This window comes from Nerophis ophidion, linkage group LG13, assembly GCF_033978795.1.
Source record: "Nerophis ophidion isolate RoL-2023_Sa linkage group LG13, RoL_Noph_v1.0, whole genome shotgun sequence".
In the NCBI taxonomy this organism is placed as follows: domain Eukaryota; kingdom Metazoa; phylum Chordata; class Actinopteri; order Syngnathiformes; family Syngnathidae; genus Nerophis; species Nerophis ophidion.
In genome coordinates, this window is record NC_084623.1 from 1529485 (window position 1) to 1550252 (window position 20768).

General features: G+C 40.3%; 2 protein-coding genes across 4 annotated transcripts in view; both read right to left on the reverse strand.

Moving 5' to 3' along the window:
- Positions 1–2276, reverse strand: part of sucla2 (succinate-CoA ligase ADP-forming subunit beta) — a 34263-nt gene extending 31987 nt beyond the window's left edge. Inside the window, exon 1 of the mRNA XM_061918144.1 lies at positions 2118–2276. Within this exon, the coding sequence (XP_061774128.1) occupies positions 2118–2201 (84 nt within the window). The 5' untranslated portion in view covers positions 2202–2276. The remainder of the gene's footprint in view (positions 1–2117) is intronic.
- A 2162-nt stretch (positions 2277–4438) lies between these two features.
- Positions 4439–20259, reverse strand: LOC133564067 (mediator of RNA polymerase II transcription subunit 4). 3 transcript variants are annotated; one of them, XM_061918145.1, is made up of 7 exons: positions 20170–20259; positions 17659–17725; positions 17342–17512; positions 11240–11297; positions 11097–11183; positions 5261–5392; positions 4439–5184 (listed from the first exon to the last, which is right to left on the reverse strand). In XM_061918145.1, exons 1-7 carry the CDS (start codon positions 20244–20246, stop codon positions 4958–4960), a joined length of 819 nt encoding a protein of 272 aa, XP_061774129.1. In that variant the 5' UTR covers positions 20247–20259; the 3' UTR covers positions 4439–4957. The 3 variants fall into 3 exon arrangements, with proteins under 3 accessions (XP_061774129.1, XP_061774131.1, XP_061774130.1); XM_061918147.1 differs by lacking the exon at positions 20170–20259 and adding an exon at positions 20089–20145; XM_061918146.1 differs by lacking the exon at positions 20170–20259 and adding an exon at positions 20008–20044.
- Between the last annotated feature and the right edge of the window lie 509 nt (positions 20260–20768).

The window sequence follows — 20768 nt, forward strand, 5'->3', positions numbered from 1 at the left end:
CCGAATAGCTCTTGCCGCTTGAGGCTATGATTATAAACAATGTGAGGATGTTAGGAGTCCTCACACCCGTGACGTCACGCACACATCATGTGCTACTTCCGGTACAGGCAAGGCTTTTTATTAGCGACCAAAAGTTGACAACTTTATCGTCATATTTGTGTAGTTGATAATCATATTTGTGTAGTTGGTATCCACATCATCATATTTGTGTGGTTGATAATCATATTTGTGTAGTTCATATCTACAACATATTTGTGTAGTTGGTATCCACATCATCATATTTGTGTAGATATCTACATTATATTTGTGTAGTTGATATCTACGTCATCATATTTGTGTAATTGATATCTACAACATCACGTTTATGTGGTTAATAATCATATTTGTGTAGTTGGTATCTACAACATAATTTTTGTGTAGTTGATATCTACAATAACAATAAAGATATCTTCAATTCCATATTTTTGTAGTTGGTATCTACATCATCATATTTGTGTAGTTGATATCTATATCATCATATTTGTGTAATTGATAGCTACATCAATAATTATTCTATTCTTATCATATTTGTGTAGTTGATATGTACATCATCATATTTGTGTAGTTGATATGTACATCATCATATTTGTGTAGTTGATATCTACAACATATTTGTGTAGTTGATATCTACATTTTCATATTTGTGTCGATGATATGTACATCATCATATTTGTGTAGTTGATATCTAAAACATCAATAAAGATATATTCTATTCTATCATATTTGTTTAGTTGATATCTACATCATGATATTTGTGTAGTTGATATCTACATCATATTTGTGTAGTTGATAGCTACATCATGATATTTGTGTAGTTGATATCTACATCGTGATATCTATGTAGTTGATATCTACATTATATTTGTGTAGTTTATATCTACATCATATCTGTGTAGTTGATATCTACATATTTGTGTAGTTGATATCTACATGATGATATTTGTGTAGTTGATATCTACATGATGATATTTGTGTAGTTGATATCTACATTATGATATTTGTGTAGTTGATATCTACATGATGATATTTGTGTAGTTGATATCTACATTATGATATTTGTGTAGTTGATATCTACATGATGATATTTGTGTAGTTGACATCATCATTTAGATATTTGTGTAGTTGATATCTACATGATGATATTTGTCTCCAACAATGCGTACTAATCAACAAAAGAACATATTTAGCTATGCTGGCCTAAACCAAGGACTCTGATCCAACTCACTTTGGGAGCAGCACACACACTAGAGGTCACTATAGGTCAGGTCAGCTCCAAAAACACTGCGCACACACACACACACACACACACGTGCGTGTGAACACACATGCACACAGACAAACAGATACACACACACACAAGCAAACAGACACACACAGACAAACAGATACACACAGACAAACAGATACACACACACAAGCAAACAGACACACACAGACAGATACAGACACACAGACACTCACACACACAGACACAGGTACACACAAACAGACACACAGACAGATTCACACACAGGTACACACAAACAGACACACAAACACACAGACGGATTCACACACAGATACACAAACACACACAGACAGAGACACACAAACACACAGACACACAAACACACAGACAGATACACACACAGACAGATACACACACACAAACAAACCGACACAGACAGATAGATAGATATAGATACACGCACACACACACACACACACACACACACACACACACACACACACACACACACAAGATCCGACTGTGTGTGTTAGTTGCTTCATAGGGTCCGGGTTATCCGGCACATGCGCAGTAGCAGCTGGCGCCGGCGTCATGTTTGACCGTTTGATTGATTGATTGCTACTTTTATTAGTAGATAGCAGAGTTCAGTACATATTCCGTACGATTGAGCACTAAATGGTAACACCCCAATAATTGTTTCAACTTGTTTAAGTCGGGGTCCACCTTCATCAATTGACGGTGTCACCGTGTCATTTCCGACATGTTGTGCCGACCAGGGAGGTGGCGGCACGGTCACATCCCTGGTCGCTCCAAAGCAACACTCTCGGCTCCATTGCGGTGCGGGTCTCACCTTGGAAGCGGAGCTAATCGCGCTTCTGCGGCCTGAAGTCCTCAGGCGAGCCGTCAAACGTCCGCAGATCAGGGACGTCGCCATGTCCGCTTCTTAGGCGATGGGTGGTGCGCATGCGCAGGGAAGGGGTGGTGGCAGCTGTGTTGCCTTCAAGACGCTGGGATTTTACAACGTTTATGGTGTCGTCCATTTTTCTACCGCTTGTCCCTCCCGGGGTCGTGGAGGTGGCCGGAGTCTATCCCAGATGAAAAAGATAAATGTTTATAACGCTGTAAATCGGAAAGTTGCTTGTAAAAGTACCTTATTTTCAATCAAACGTTTGCTTACTTTTTCCCAAATATTAGTAATTCTATTGAATTATGTTTGCAGCAAAAGTATTTGCAAATTCTTATCTCAATATGTGCGTCTGTAATCTGATTAGTGCACATGTCTGTGTACTAATGGTTGTGTCTGTATTTCTCAATCTGTGCGTCTGTAATCTCATTAATACACATGTCCATGTAATGGTTGTGTCTGTATCTCAATCTGTGCGTCTGTAATCTGATTAGTACACATGTCCGTGTACTAATGGTTGTGTCTGTATCTCAATCCGTGCATCTGTATTCTGATTAGTACACATGTCCGTGTACTAATAGTTGTGTCTGTATATCTCAATCTGTGCGTCTATAATCTGATTAGTACACGTGTCCGTGTACTAATGGTTGTGTCTGTATCTCAATCGGTGCGTCTGTAATCTGATTAGTACACATGTCCGTTTACTAATAGTTGTGTGTGTATTTCTCAATCTGTGCGTCTGTAATCTGATTAGTACACATGTCCGTGTACTATTGGTTGTGTTTGTATCTCAATCTGTGCATCTGTAATCTGATTAGTACACATGTCCGTGTACTAATGGTTGTGTCAGTATCTCAATCTGTGCGTCTATAATCTGATTGGTACACGTGTCCGTGTACTAATGGTTGTGTCTGTATGTCTCAATCTGTGCGTCTGTAATCTGATTAGTACACATGTCCATGTACTAATGGTTGTCTGTATATCTCAATCTGTGCGTCTGTAATCTGATTAGTACACGTGTCCGTGTACTAAAGGTTGTATTTGTATTGCAATCTGTTGTGTAATCAAATCTGCGTGTTTTAATTTTTGTGTCCGTGTTTCGATGTGTGTGTATGTTTTAATTTGTGTGTACGTATTTCAATGCGTGCGTTTTAATTTGTGTATCTGTATTTCGATAATTGTGCATGTATATGTTTAAATTTTTTTGTCTGTATTTCGATGTGTGTTTTATTTTGTCTGTTTGTACTTCGATGTGTGTGAGTGTTTTATTTGTGTGTCTATATTGCGGAGTCTGTTTCAATTTGTGTATCCGATTTTGATGTGTGTGCGTGTGTTTTGTGTGTCCGTATTTCGATGTGTGTTTTGTGTCCATATTTCCATGTGTGTGTGTATGTTTTAATTTGTGTGTCCGTATTTCTGTGCGTATTTTAATTAGTGTGTCCGTACTCCATCCATCCGTCCATCCATTTCAACCGCTTAATCCCTTTTTGGGGTCACTGGGGGTGCTGGCGCCTATCTCAGCTACAACCGGGCGGAAGGCGGTGTACACCCTGGACAAGTCGCTACCTCACCGCAGGGCCAACACAGATAGACAACATTCACACTCACAGTCACACACTAGGGACTATTTAGTGTTGCCAATCAACCTATCCCCAGGTGCATGTCTTTGGAGGTGGGAGGGGCCTATCCCCAGGTGCATGTCTGTGGAGGTGGGAGGGGCCTATCCCCAGGTGCATGTCTTTGGAGGTGGGAGGAAGCTGGAGTAGAACCCACACAGTCACAGGAAGAACCTGCAAACTCCACACAGAAAGATTCCGAGCCTGGGATTGAACCCAGGACTACTCAGGACCTTTGTATTGTGAGGCAGACGCACTAACCTCTCTTCCACCGTGCTCCCCATTCAGATTTGTGTATATGTAAAAATAATATCTGTCCATATTTAGGTGTGTATTCAAAATAATGTGAAGCAGGAAGGCTGATTGGCTGTTTTACACGTGATGCAGAGAATAATTTCGCCACACCTACTGTGTGTGTGTGTGTGTGTGTCAATCGTTGGTACTTGAAACTGGATGTGTATAAAAAACTTGCCTCCATGCAGCGATCTGAATGTGTAAAAAGACTTTCCTTTCCCTACACTCACCACTAGTGGGCGCCCCACTCATGCCTTCAACAATGTTCCTTCCATACAAGTCATTTACTGCTTTTTAATACAATATTACTGTCATAAATTCATAAGTTCACTCATTATTCAAGCAACAACATCAACACCACTTGAAACATTTTATTTACAAGCATAGTGCACACACACACGCAGATAAAGACACACATCAGTCAGAGTCACTACAACTACTAGAAGAGTCAGTGAACATGGCCTCCACACACACACACACACATACACACACGCACGCACGCACGCACGCACGTACACACATCAGTCAGTTACTACTACTACTAGAAGAGTCAGTTAACATGGCCTCCACAAACACACATGCATGCACACACACACACATCAGTCAGAGTCACTACTACTACTACTAGAAGAGTCAGTTAACATGGCCTCCACAAACACACATGCATGCACACACACACACACACACACATCAGTCAGAGTCACTACTACTACTAGAAGAGTCAGTGAACATGGCCTCCACACACACACACACACACACACACATACACACACGCACGCACGCACGCACACACGCACACACGCACACACGCACACACGCACACACACACGCACACACACACACACACACACACACACACACACACACACACACACATCAGTCAGAGTCACTACTACTACTAGAAGAGTCAGTGGACATGGCCTCCACGTCATCCTCGTTCTCCTTGTTGTGTCCCAGAGGCTCCAGACCAAAGTCGTTGCCATGGTGTGGAGGCAGCATGTCGTTGCCATGGTGAGGGGGCAGCATGTCGTTGCCATGGTGAGGGGGCAGCATGCCCACAGGAAGGTCTGATGACTGCCAAGGGTAGTGTGGGGTCAGCACATCTGGCAGGCAAAGGTGGGCCCACATTGAGACACAGCTGTGATGGGACATGATTGAAGTGTGTCAAACATCTCTCACCTGGCAACCTCCCTGCAGCCAGAGCATCACCTGGCAGGTGTCCATTCACCCCATTGGTGGGCAAGTTGGTCATGTGACCCAACATCCCACTGCGCATCTCCAGGTCAGTGGGGTACGGTCGCCTCGGGTCACCTGTTGGTCACATGTTGTAAATGGCTGAAAACACTTTTAGTGGATCACCTGACAACATACACCTGTTGTGATTGACTGAAAACACTTCTAGTAGATCACCTGACAACATACACCTGTTGTGATTGGCTGAAAACACTTCTAGCAGATCACCTGACAACATACACCTGTTGTGATTGACTGAAAACACTTCTAGTAGATCACCTGACAACATACACCTGTTGGGATTGACTGAAAACACTTCTAGTAGATCACCTGACAACATACACCTGTTGGGATTGACTGAAAACACTTCTAGTAGATCACCTGACAACATACACCTGTTGGGATTGACTGAAAACACTTCTAGTAGATCACCTGACAACATACACCTGTTGGGATTGACTGAAAACACTTCTAGTGGATCACCTGACAACATACACCTGTTGGGATTGACTGAAAACACTTCTAGTGGATCACCTGACAACATACACGTGTTGAGAATGGCTGAAAACACTTCTAGTGGATCACCTGACAACAATCACCTTTTGTGAATGGCTGAAAACACTTCTAGTGGATCACCTGACAACATACACCTGTTGGGATTGACTGAAAACACTTCTAGTGGATCACCTGACAACATACACGTGTTGAGAATGGCTGAAAACACTTCTAGTGGATCACCTGACAACAATCACCTTTTGTGAATGGCTGAAAACACTTCTAGTGGATCACCTGACAACAATCACCTTTTGTGAATGGCTGAAAACACTTCTAGTGGGTCCCCTGACAACAATCACCTTTTGTGAATGGCTGAAAACACTTCTAGTGGGTCCCCTGACAAGCCAGTTGTAAATGTCTTACAGACACTTGCAGTAGATCCCCTGACAAAAAATACTTGTAGTAGATCCCCTGATAACAAACACTTCTAGCAGATCACCTGAGAAAAAATACTTGTAGTAGATCCCCTGATAACAAACACTTCTAGCAGATCACTGACAACAGAGACTTGTAGTAGATCCGCTGACAACAAACACGTGTTGTGAATGTGTTACAATTTTTTTTAGTGTAACTTTGACAACACAGGCTAGTAGATCCCTGACAAAAACAGAATTGTAGTAAATCCCCTGATAACAAACACTTTGAGTAAACACATGACAACAAATACTTGTAATAGATCCCCTGACAACAAATGTATGTTGTGAATGTCCTACAAAGACTTGTATTAGATCCCCTGACAACAAAGACTTGTATTAGATCCCCTGACAACAAAGACTTGTATTAGATCCCCTGACAACAAAGACTTGTATTAGATCCCCTGACAACAAAGACTTGTATTAGATCCCCTGACAACAAAGACTTGTATTAGATCCCCTGACAACAAAGACTTGTATTAGATCCCCTGACAAAAAAGACTTGTATTAGATCCCCTGACAACAAAGAATTGTATTAGATCCCCAGACAACAAAGACTTGTATTAGATCCCCTGACAACAAAGACTTGTATTAGATCCCCTGACAACAAAGACTTGTATTAGATCCCCTGACAACAAAGACTTGTATTAGATCCCCTGACAACAAAGACTTGTATTAGATCCCCTGACAACAAAGACTTGTATTAGATCCCCTGACAACAAAGACTTGTATTAGATCCCCTGACAACAAAGACTTGTATTAGATCCCCTGACAACAAAGACTTGTATTAGATCCCCTGACAACAAAGACTTGTATTAGATCCCCTGACAACAAAGACTTGTATTAGATCCCCTGACAACAAAGACTTGTATTAGATCCCCTGACAACAAAGACTTGTATTAGATCCCCTGACAACAAAGACTTGTAATATATCCCCTGACAACAAAGACTTGTATTAGATCCCCTGACAACAAAGACTTGTATTAGATCCCCTGACAACAAAGACTTGTATTAGATCCCCTGACAACAAAGACTTGTATTAGATCCCCTGACAACAAAGACTTGTATTAGATCCCCTGACAACAAAGACTTGTAGTACATCCCCTGACAACAAAGACTTGTATTAGATCCCCTGACAACAAAGACTTGTATTAGATCCCCTGACAACAAAGACTTGTATTAGATCCCCTGACAACAAAGACTTGTATTAGATCCCCTGACAACAAAGACTTGTATTAGATCCCCTGACAAAAAAGACTTGTATTAGATCCCCTGACAACAAAGACTTGTAGTAGATCCCCTGACAACAAAGACTTGTAGTAGATCCCCTGACAACAAAGACTCGTATTAGATCCCCTGACAACAAAGACTTGTATTAGATCCCCTGACAACAAAGACTTGTAGTATATCCCCTGACAACCATACTTGCCAACCCTCCCGATTTTTCCGGGAGACTTACGAATTTCAGTGCCCGTCCCGAAAATTCTCTCGGGTCAACCATTCTCCTGAATTTCTCCCGATTTCCACTCGGACAATAATATTGGGGGCGTGCCTTAGAGGCACTGCCTTTAGCGTCCTCTCTCACCTGTCGTCACGTCAGCTTTTCCTCCGTATAAGAGCGTGTCGGCCCAGTCACATAACACACGCGGCTTTTACAGACACTCAGAAGTGAAAGCGAGGCATACTTGGTCAACAGCCATACAGGTGACACTGAGGGTGGCCGTATGAACTACTTTAACCCACAACAAACAAGAATGACAAACACATTTCAAGAGAACATCCGCACCGTAACACAACACAACAAATACCCAGAACCCCTTTGCAACGAACTCTTCCGAGACGCTACAATATACACCCCCGCTACCACAAAGACTGTAGTAGATCCCCTGACAACAAAGACTGTAATAGATCCCCTGACAACAAAGACTGTAGTAGATCCCCTGACAACAAAGACTGTAGTAGATCCCCTGACAACAAAGACTGTAATAGATCCCCTGACAACAAAGACTGTAGTAGATCCCCTGACAACAAAGACTGTATTAGATCCCCTGACAACAAAGACTGTAATAGATCCCCTGACAACAAAGACTGTAGTAGATCTCCTAACAACAAAGACTTGTATTAGATCCCCTGACAACAAAGACTGTAGTAGATCCCCTGACAACAAAGACTGTAGTAGATCCCCTGACAACAAAGACTGTAATAGATCCCCTGACAACAAAGACTGTAGTAGATCCCCTGACAACAAAGACTGTATTAGATCCCCTGACAACAAAGACTGTAATAGATCCCCTGACAACAAAGACTGTAGTAGATCTCCTAACAACAAAGACTTGTATTAGATCCCCTGACAAAAAAGACTGTAATAGATCCCCTGGCAACAAAGACTGTAATAGATCCCCTGACAACAAAGACTGTAGTAGATCTAACAACAAAGACTTGTATTAGATCCCCTGACAACAAAGACTGTAGTAGATCCCCTGACAACAAAGACTGTAGTAGATCCCCTGACAACAGAGACTGTAGTAGATCTAACAACAAAGACTTGTATTAGATCCCCTGACAACAAAGACTGTAGTAGATCCCCTGACAACAAAGACTGTAATATATCCCCTGACAACAAAGACTGTAGTAGATCTCCTAACAACAAAGACTTGTATTAGATGCCCTGACAACAAAGACTGTAGTAGATCTAACAACAAAGACTTGTATTAGATACCCTGACAACAAAGACTGTGGTAGATCCCCTGACAACAGAGACTGTAATATATCCCCTGACAACAAAGACTGTGGTAGATCTCCTAACAACAAAGACTTGTATTAGATGCCCTGACAACAAAGACTGTAGTAGATTTAACAACAAAGACTTGTATTAGATACCCTGACAACAAAGACTTGTATTAGATCCCCTGACAACAAAGACTGTAGTAGATTTAACAACAAAGACTTGTATTAGATACCCTGACAACAAAGACTGTAGTAGATCTCCTAACAACAAAGACTTGTATTAGATCCCCTGACAACAAAGACTGTAGTAGATCTCCTAACAACAAAGACTTGTATTAGATCCCCTGACAACAAAGACTGTAGTAGATCTAACAACAAAGACTTGTATTAGATACCCTGACAACAAAGACTGTGGTAGATCTCCTAACAACAAAGACTTGTATTAGATGCCCTGACAACAAAGACTGTAGTAGATCTAACAACAAAGACTTGTATTAGATACCCTGACAACAAAGACTGTGGTAGATCTCCTAACAACAAAGACTGTAGTAGATCTCCTGACAACAAAGACTTGTATTAGATGCCCTGACAACAAAGACTGTAGTAGATCTAACAACAAAGACTTGTATTAGATACCCTGACAACAAAGACTGTAGTAGATCTCCTAACAACAAAGACTTGTATTAGATTCCCTGATAACAAAGACTGTGGTAGATCTCTTAACAACAAAGACTTGTATTACATCCCCTGATAACAAAGACTGTGGTAGATCTCCTAACAACAAAGACTTGTGTTAGATCCCCTGACAACAAAGACTGTAGTATATCTAACCACAAAGACTTGTATTAGATCCCCTGACAACAAAGACTGTAGTAGATCCCCTGACAACAAAGACTGTAATATATCCCCTGACAACAAAGACTGTAGTAGATCTCCTAACAACAAAGACTTGTATTAGATGCCCTGACAACAAAGACTGTAGTAGATCTAACAACAAAGACTTGTATTAGATACCCTGACAACAAAGACTGTGGTAGATCCCCTGACAACAGAGACTGTAATATATCCCCTGACAACAAACACTGTGGTAGATCTCCTAACAACAAAGACTTGTATTAGATGCCCTGACAACAAAGACTGTAGTAGATTTAACAACAAAGACTTGTATTAGATACCCTGACAACAAAGACTTGTATTAGATCCCCTGACAACAAAGACTGTAGTAGATTTAACAACAAAGACTTGTATTAGATACCCTGACAACAAAGACTGTAGTAGATCTCCTAACAACAAAGACTTGTATTAGATCCCCTGACAACAAAGACTGTAGTAGATCTCCTAACAACAAAGACTTGTATTAGATCCCCTGACAACAAAGACTGTAGTAGATCTAACAACAAAGACTTGTATTAGATACCCTGACAACAAAGACTGTGGTAGATCTCCTAACAACAAAGACTTGTATTAGATGCCCTGACAACAAAGACTGTAGTAGATCTAACAACAAAGACTTGTATTAGATACCCTGACAACAAAGACTGTGGTAGATCTCCTAACAACAAAGACTGTAGTAGATCTCCTGACAACAAAGACTTGTATTAGATGCCCTGACAACAAAGACTGTAGTAGATCTAACAACAAAGACTTGTATTAGATACCCTGACAACAAAGACTGTAGTAGATCTCCTAACAACAAAGACTTGTATTAGATTCCCTGATAACAAAGACTGTGGTAGATCTCTTAACAACAAAGACTTGTATTAGATCCCCTGATAACAAAGACTGTGGTAGATCTCCTAACAACAAAGACTTGTGTTAGATCCCCTGACAACAAAGACTGTAGTATATCTAACCACAAAGACTTGTATTAGATCCCCTGACAACAAAGACTGTAGTAGATCCCCTGACAACAAAGACTTGTATTAGATCCCCTGACAACAAAGACTTGTATTAGATCCCCTGACAACAAAGACTGTAGTAGATCCCCTGACAACAAAGACCTGTAGTAGATCCTCTGACAACAAAGACCTGTAGTAGATCCTCTGACAACAAACAGGTGTTGTGAATGTCTGAGCAAGACTTGCTACCTGGGAGCCAGTTGAGGGGGGCGCACACAGCGTTGCTGGCGCTAATCCTGTGAGCGTACTTGATGATTTCCTCCGAGGAGATGCTTCCTGCAGAGAACCAGGTGTTACTCAGAATAAGAAAGCCCACAGGTGTGCTGGCTCACCTTTCTTGGCTCTTTCAATGGACTTGAGCTTCTCTTTGGCCTGGTAAACTGCTGTCGCCTTGAAACAAAGACCACATGTCTCCCACTAATATTATTATTACAACACAACTCCTAGTTGGGGATTAGTGGAATACTAATATTATTATTACCAGAGGTGTGGACTCGAGTCACATGACTTGGACTCGAGTCAGACTCGAGTCATGAATTTGATGACTTTAGACTTGACTTGACAAAATGTAAATAGACTTGCAACTCGACTTAAACATCAATGACTTGTGACTTGACTTGGACTTGAGCCTTTTGACTTGACATGACTTGCTACTTTCCCCGAAAGCCAAAAATTAAATAGTTTTTCAGGAGCGCTCCGTATCTTTCATTTTGTACTTGTGTGTGTCTGTGTGTTGTTCCTGTCAGCTTGTATGCTCTCAGTACAACAGCCAATCAAATTAGTACTGTTGTTTTGGTCCCACAGCACTCATCCAATCAAATTACAGGAAAACCGAGGAAGAATAATTCTCAAACAACGCACCATTGAGAAAAAAATATGCCAAAGTTGGTTTCGTTCGGGTATAAAAACTACGACTTGGTAAACGAAAAACGAATTGCCGTATGCAAAACATGCAGTTCGAACATGTAGACGCAACAACTTCCAATTTCGTTCGACATTTGAAGATGCACAAAGAAGGGTAAGTTTTGATTGTAAGCTCAAGTTTATTGGCTGAGTAACGTGACTTTTATTTGCTGTGTAGTTAAATGAGTGAGGCTGTAAACTCACTGCTAATCCAATCCAATCCACTTTATTTATATAGCACATTTAAACAACAATAAAGTTTCCAAAGTGCTGCACAGCCATGTTAAAAACAATATTATGCTCCACCAATGACTGAATAAAACAAAAAATGAATAAAAATAAAACTAATAAAAACAATATAAAAACAAATATGATTTAAAACTATTTTAAAAGGTCAAATCAATTAAAACAGTAAAATAAAAATCAAAGTGTATAAAAAACACAGAGGACAACAGAGGACCACACAACTCACGTAGTGTTAAAAGCCAAAGAATAAAAGTGGGTCTTAAGACGAGACTTAAAACACTCCACTGTGGAAGCAGTTTGAACATGGAGGGGCAGAGTGTTCCAGAGCTTAGGGCCGACCACAGAGAAGGCCCTGTCTCCCCTGGTCTTAAGTCTGGTCTTGGGCACCACGAGCTGGAGCTGGCTCTCGGACCTCAGAGCGCGCGCAGGGATGTAAATTTGGATGAGGTCCGAGATATATTGAGGTGCCAGTCCATGTAAAGATTTAAAAACAAACAGCAATGTTTTAAATTCAATTCTAAAATGAACAGGGAGCCAGTGCAAACTCTGAAGAATTGGGGTTGTATGCTGGCGTTTCCTGGCCCCTGTTAAAAGTCCTGCTGCCGCGTTCTGGACTAACTGCAACCAGGAGAGAGCTTTTTGGCTAATGCCAGCATAAAGTGCATTGCAGTAGTCCAGGTGACTTGAAATAAAAGCATGCACGACTTGTTCAAAAAGGTTAAAAGATAAACATGGTTTAACCTTTACTAAAAGACGAAGGTGATAAAAACACGATTTTAAAAACGCCATTGACTTGTTTGTCTAGTTTAAAATCGCTGTCTATAGTGACGCCAAGGCTGGTGACTTTGGGACGCACATCATTTTGCAATGGTCCCAAGTCAGTAAGGGCCGGACCAAAAACTAAAATTTCCGTTTTTCCCTCATTCATTATTTAAAAAATCTGGGCTAACCAAGCCTTGACGTCACATAGACAGTTAAGAAGGGGTGTAAGGGGCCCGTGGCTTTTTGAAATCGGCATATAAATTTGGCAGTCATCTGCATAAAAGTGATAAAACACTCCATGTTTCTTAAAAATATCTCCAAGAGGGAGGAGATAAAGAGCGAACAGGATGGGGCCTAAAATAGATCCTTGGGGGACACCACAGTAAAGCGGGGCAGAAGAGGAGGTGGCGTCCCCCAGCCTGACAGAGAAGGACCTCTCAGACAGGTAAGATCTGAACCACTGTAACGCAGTCCCCCTGACACCCACACAGTCTCTCAGGCGGTCTAAAAGAATTGTGTGGTCAACTGTGTCAAGGGCAGCTGTAAGATCTAAAAGCACTAAAATGGCAGAGCTGCCAGAATCAGACATTAAAAGCAAGTCATTAAAAACCTTTAAAAACTGCTAACGTTAGAACCATAAACATCTTCTAAGTAGACGCAGCATAGAGCGCTTCTGCTACTGGCGCTGAGGAGACGAGACGCGGGGCCGCCATCTTGGAGTGGTGATCCGCTCCACTCAGTGCAATTAATTTGTCAGGAGCAATGAACAGTCGGCCGCCATCTTGGAGTGGTGATCCGCTCCACTCAGTGCAATTAATTTGTCAGGAGCAATGAACAGTCGGCCGCCATCTTGGAGTGGTGATCCGCTCCACTCAGTGCAATTAATTTGTCAGGCGCAATGAACAGTCGGCCGCCATCTTGGAGTGGTGATCCGCTCCACTCAGTGCAATTAATTTGTCAGGCGCAATGAACAGTCGGCCGCCATCTTGGAGTGGTGATCCGCTCCACTCAGTGCAATTAATTTGTCAGGACCAATGAACAGTCGGCCGCCATCTTGGAGTGGTGATCCGCTCCACTCAGTGCAATTAATTTGTCAGGACCAATGAACAGTCGGCGCATTTCATTCATATTACCTCACTAAAAACCACTGATTTTTGTCATACGTGTAACTATGATAAAAGGACACATGTTTTGGTGTGTTTTATTATTCATAGTTTGCTTAACAGTAATAGAATATTTCTATATGCTATAAATGACCAGACGTCCCAGATCAATACTGGGAATATAATCCCAGAGAAGGGGAAAAAAAACGGCCAGCTATTTTTAAGTTGAAGAAACAATATGATTAGGTTATATATACATGCATATATTCTACATAAACAATGTATGAATACATTAGATATCTATGTATATTAGGTACCTATGGACTATCTCTGTTGCTGCAACAGCAGATAGTTTATTCTGTCTTGACACTTTGTATTGATATTTTGTATTACATTCTTCCCTTAAATGATCATGTTTTCAGTGAGTGTTTTATATGTATTTTTTATGTATGTCACTTTGGATAAATGCGTCTGCCAAACACTTAAACATAAACATATATTAATACGCCGAGTCATACCAAAGACTATAAAAATGGGAGCCATTACCTCCCTGCTTGGCACTCAGCATCAAGGGTTGGAACTGGGGGTTAAATCGCCCAAAAGGATTCCCGGGAGCCCACTGCACTCCTAACCTCGAAGGGGGTGAACAAGGGGATGGGTCACATGCAGAAGACAAATTTCACCATACCTAGTGTTAGTGTGACAATCATTGGTACTTTAACTTTAACCTGTAAGTTTTTATATCAGCTAAAACCACCAATCTGTTTGACTGGATTCAGAATAAAACTAAATTCTGTTTTACCCAAGAATGTTAGTATTTGAATATTGTTACTTGAAGACTTATTCCTGGATACATACATACTGTTAAGAAAGTATTGTCTTATATTTTGCCTAAAATCAGATTGCATCTTAATCATTGGCGACTGGTGAATTTTGTTTTAGGTGGGCCTGAAAATTTGTAAAGCAAATACCTGTAGGGGCGTCATCCTCCCCCAGAAGATTTCTTTGTGATTTTCACATACAAATATTGAAGATCTTTGCTCCTTCCCAACTCTGTGGTGATATTCTTTTCACAAAATACAACCATCCATCCATCCATTTCCTACCGCTTATTCCCATTGGGGTCACGGGGGGAATGGTGCCTATTTCAGCTACAATCAGGCGGAAGGCAATAGTACGTTAATGTTTAATCTTAGTTGTGAAAAGTAATCCCCCAATTCCTATTTTTAACAGTCCGCTCATTTCAATAGGAAAACGCTAAACACCATCTTTGTTTCTACATCTCAACTGTCAGTTTAGGCTGCTCGCCGGCTCCTCATCACCACTTCAAGATGGCGGCCAAATTGCTCGCGTCTACTTATGAGATGTCTATGCTTATAACGTCATTGCAAACACGGCAATCTGTTGCGTCCACTGCAGTTTGCTACCTTATTCATACTTTTTGTCAAGTGATTTTTTTTAAGCAGGGTTGCATGAGGTACCGACACATAACGTTACGTTAGTGAATGCATCACATACAGTAACGCAACGTTAGACGGCGGTCAGCAGCACCGCGTATTTTAGCCACCTACAAAATGACAAACATAGTCAAATAAAGGTCAGTTAAAATGTATACTACATTAAGAATATGTGTACATATTGCTATTGAAATGGCCCTGACATCTGAAAAGTACAACTCTGTTCATTTTTATTTTCATGTATTTGTTATGTTATTCATGTGTACACAGACATAAACACACAAACAGTATGAGATGAGATCAATGAGATAAGGTAAGAACAGGATGGAAACTGCTGTGGAACTAGTTACAATGCAATATGACATGGAAATACAATATTAAGACTTTTGTGCAAATAAGTACAGTTGAACTTGTTTTTCCAAATGTGTTTATTCTGTAAAGCAATGAGTTAAATGTTTAAAATGACTGGTTAATAGTGCTATTATGAAGTGCAATGTCAGCACTATTATTTTTCCTGCAATTTCAAATGCACTTGGTTTTAATAGATAAATACAGCATTTAAAAAAATGTACACAATCTGTGTAAATTTATTAGTCTGTGATTGAAATGACTTGAAAGGACTCGAAACTCAAAATGCAGGACTTGGGACTTGACTTGAGACTTTCTAGTCTTGACTTTGGACTTGACTCGGGACTTGCCTGTCTTGACTCGGGACTTGACTCGAGACTTGAGGGCAAAGACTTGAGACTTACTTGTGACTTGCAAAACAATGACTTGGTCCCACCTCTGATTATTACAATACAAGTCCTAGTTGGGGATTAGTGGAATACTAATATTATTATTACAATACAAGTCCTAGTTGGGGATTAGTGGAATACTAATATTATTATTACTATACAAGTCCTAGTAGGGGATTAGTGGAATACTAATATTATTATTACTATACAAGTCCTAGTTGGGGATTAGTGGAATACTAATATTATTATTACAATACAAGTTCTAGTTGGGGATTAGTGGAATACTAATATTATTATTAAAACACAAGTCCTAGTTGGGGATTAGTGGAATACTAATATTATTATTACAATACAAGTCCTAGTTGGGGATTAGTGGAATACTAATATTATTATTACAATACAAGTCCTAGTTGGGGATTAGTGGAATACTAATATTATTATTACTATACAAGTCCTAGTTGGGGATTAGTGGAATACTAATATTATTATTACTATACAAGTCCTAGTTGGGGATTAGTGGAATACTAATATTATTATTACAATACAAGTTCTAGTTGGGGATTAGTGGAATACTAATATTATTATTACTATACAAGTCCTAGTTGGGGATTAGTGGAATACTAATATTATTATTACTATACAAGTCCTAGTTGGGGATTAGTGGAATACTAATATTATTATTACAATACAAGTCCTAGTTGGGGATTAGTGGAATACTAATATTATTATTACTATACAAGTCCTAGTTGGGGATTAGTGGACTACTAATATTATTATTACAATACAAGTCATAGTTGGGGATTAGTGGAATACTAATATTATTATTACTATACAAATCCTAGTAGGGGATTAGTGGAAAACTAATATTATTATTACTATACAAGTCCTAGTTGGGGATTAGTGGAATACTAATATTACTATACAAGTCCTAGTTGGGGATTAGTGGAATACTAATATTATTATTACAACACAAGTCCTAGGGATTTGGTGCAAGGCTGCCATTATTTTAGTGAAAGCAGCAATTGCATGCATTGAAACATGTTTCATTGCACCAGCAGGTGCATGTAAGCTGTGGGTTTGACTTCTGGATCATTTTGACTATTTGTATTTGATTGTATTACACATTGTGTCAGTTCTCGTGAAGAATCATGCTGATTCTGACCATTGAAGACAACCTCGGCGGACAACAAAGATGGATTCTGTGGTAAAGTCTGAGCTTTACTTACCAGAATGTGTTCAGCCTCCTTCAGCTGCTTTTGAAGCTGCTGGATGTCACTGTCCCGCTTCTCCACCTCCTTCTCCAGGAGCTGCATCTCCTGTTGCACCTTGCCCTGCTGCTGGGCCAGCTCCATCAGCTCCTGGAACTCCCGGTCCCGCTGCACCAGCAGGTCCAGGATCTAAGAGCGCCACAAATGCACATTGTTTCAGCTGATAAGAGCAGAGCAGAAAAGACTTGCTGGCCATTGCAAAACACGGCAGCATTTTTGTTTCTCTCCATGGAGTGCTGCCTAAGGAGGTGTGCAGGTGGTGTGTGGACATCTACCTGAGTGTCCTCTCCGGGTTGGGGAAGTTTCTGACTTCGGGACAGAGCCAACATTTCAATGAGCTCCCTGGAATGAACAAATGATAGACAAAGCATCTTCAAGGCATCAGTACCATGAATTCATGAAGGTGGACCTCGACTTAAAGAAGTTAAAAAACTTATTGGGGTGTTCAATCAATCAATCAATCAATCAATGTTTATTTATATAGCCCCAAATCACAAATGTCTCAAAGGACTGCACAAATCATTACGACTACAACATCCTCGGAAGAACCCACAAAAGGGCAAGGAAAACTCACACCCAGTGGGCAGAGAGAATTCACATCCAGTGGGACGCCAGTGACAATGCTGACTATGAGAAACCTTGGAGAGGACCTCAGATGTGGGCAACCCCCCCTCTCTAGGGGACCGAAAGCAATGGATGTCGAGCGGGTGAAAGTTCAATCCATAGTGGCTCCAACACATTTACCATTTAGTAGTCAATTGTACGGAATACGTACTGTACTGTGCAATCTACAAACCCCGTTTCCCTATGAGTTGGGAAATTGTGTTAGATGTAAATATAAACAGGGTTAGGGTTAGGGTTAGCTGCAAATCCTTTTCAACCCATATTCAGTTGAATATGCTACAAAGACAACATATTTGATGTTCAAACTGATAAAAAAAAAAAAATTCGCCAACAATCATTAGCTTTAGAATTTGATGCCAGCAACAAGTGACAAAGAAGTTGGGAAAGGTGGCAATAAATACTGATAATGTTGAGGAATGCTCATCAAACACTTATTTGGAACATCCCACAGGTGTGCAGGCTAATTGGGAACAGGTGGGTGCCATGATTGGGTATATAAACAGCTTCCCAAAAAAATGCTCAGTCTTTCACAAGAAAGGATGGGGCGAGGTACACCCCTTTGTCCACAACTGCGTGAGCAAATAGTCAAACAGTTTAAGAAACACCTTTCTCAAAGTGCAATTGCAAAAAATGTAGGGATTTCAACATCTACGCTCCATAATATCATCAAAAGGTTCAGAGAATCTGGAGAAATCACTCCACGTAAGCGGCATGGCCGGAAACCAACATTGAATGACCGTGACATTCCATCCCTCAAACGGCACTGTATCAGAAACTGACATCAATCTCTAAAGGATATCACCACATGGGCTCAGGAACACTTCAGAAAACCACTGTCACTAAATACAGTTGGTCGCTACATCTGTAAGTGCAAGTTAAAGCTCTACTATGCAAAGCCAAAGCCATTTATCAACAACATCCAGAAACGCTTCTCTGGGCCCGAGATCATCTAAGATGGACTGATGCAAAGTGGAAAAGTGTTCTGTGGTCTGACAAGTCCACATTTCAAATTGTTTTTGGAAATATTCGACATCATGTCATCTGGACCAAAGGGGAAGCGAACCATCCACACTGCTATCGACGAAAGTTTCATGGACCCCCCTGCTTATTTCAGCAAGACAATCCCAAGCCACATTCAACACGTGTTACTAAAGCGTGGCTTTGTAAAAAAAAAAAAAGTGCGGGTACTTTCCTGACCCGCCTGCTGTCTAGACCTGTCTCCCATCAAAAATGTGTGGCGCATTATGAAGCGTAAAATAGGACAGCGGAGACCCCGGACTGTTGAACGACTGAAGCTTTACATAAAACAAGAATGGGAAAGAATTCCACTTTCAAAGCTTCAACAATCAGTTACCTCAGTTCCCAAACATTTATTGAGTGTTGTTAAAAGAAAAGATGATGTAATACAGTGGTGAACATGCCCTTTCCCAACTACTTTGGCACGTGTTCCAGCCATGAAATTCTAAGTTAATTATTATTTGCAAAAAAAAAACAGAGTTTGAACATCAAATTCTTGTCTTTGTAGCATATTCAACTAAATATGGGTTCAAAATGATTTGCAAATCATTGTATTCCGTTTATATTTAATTCTAACACAATTTCCCAACTCATATGGAAACAGGGTTTTTGTACTAATACAAGTTTCAATCAGTCAATCGATCAAAACATCTACAACATACTTACAGTGATGTGTGTATGTGTATATATATATATATATATATATATATATATAGTGTGTGTGTGTGTGTGTGTGTGTGTGTGTGTGTGTGTGTGTGTGTGTGTGTGTGTGTGTGTCGTGTAAACACAAACATATAAAGACAAACACGCAGTTTAACATGCAGAAAGAAAGGTTTAGTTTACCATGAATTGATTAACGTGGACCCCGACTTAAACAAGTTGAAAAACTTATTCGGGTGTTACCATTTAGTGGTCAATTGTACGGAATATGTACTGTACTGTGCAATCTACTAATAAAAGTATCAATCAATCAATCAATCAACCGAGATAAAACCTCTAAATCGTCCAAAACACAGAAAAGACAAACGCACAGTTCAACATGAAGAAAGAAAGGTTGAGTTTACCGAGATAAAACCTCTAAATCGTCTAAAACACAGAAAAGACAAACGCACAGTTCAACATGAAGAAAGAAAGGTTGAGTTTACCGAGATAAAACCTCTAAATCGTCTAAAACACAGAAAAGACGCTCTTTTGTTGCTTTCTCCGTCGCTGTGGCCGCCATCTTTGCCTGTGCCACTTCCTTCTTCTTCTTCTTTTGTTTTTATGGCGGTTGGCAAGCAACCTTCTGGTGTGCATTACCGCCACCTACTGTAATGGAGTGTGGACCGAGGTGGATCCCTACTCTATATTCTTTTACTTAACCCAGTGTTTTTTAAATATGTGTATATTGCTTTATATCCTATGTTTTCTGAATGCAATCCTAATATATCTCCCACTTCTAACCTAATATTTTCTTTTGCTAACTTATTTTCCAGTATTTCTCTTTCTCTATTATATTTCCTACATTGTATTAAGACATGGTCAACATTTTCTATCTGGTGGCAAAAATCACACAGCCCTGTAGTATGTTTGCCTATCAATTTTAGTGAACTATTTAGATATGTATGCCCTAATCTCATTCTAGTCATAATGTCTTCTTCCTTCCTATTTCTACCCCCTCCTCTCATTACACCTACTTTCCTCTGGACTTTGTAAAACTCTCTACCTTTTGTTTCCTTATTCCAATTATCCTGCCACTTTTTAT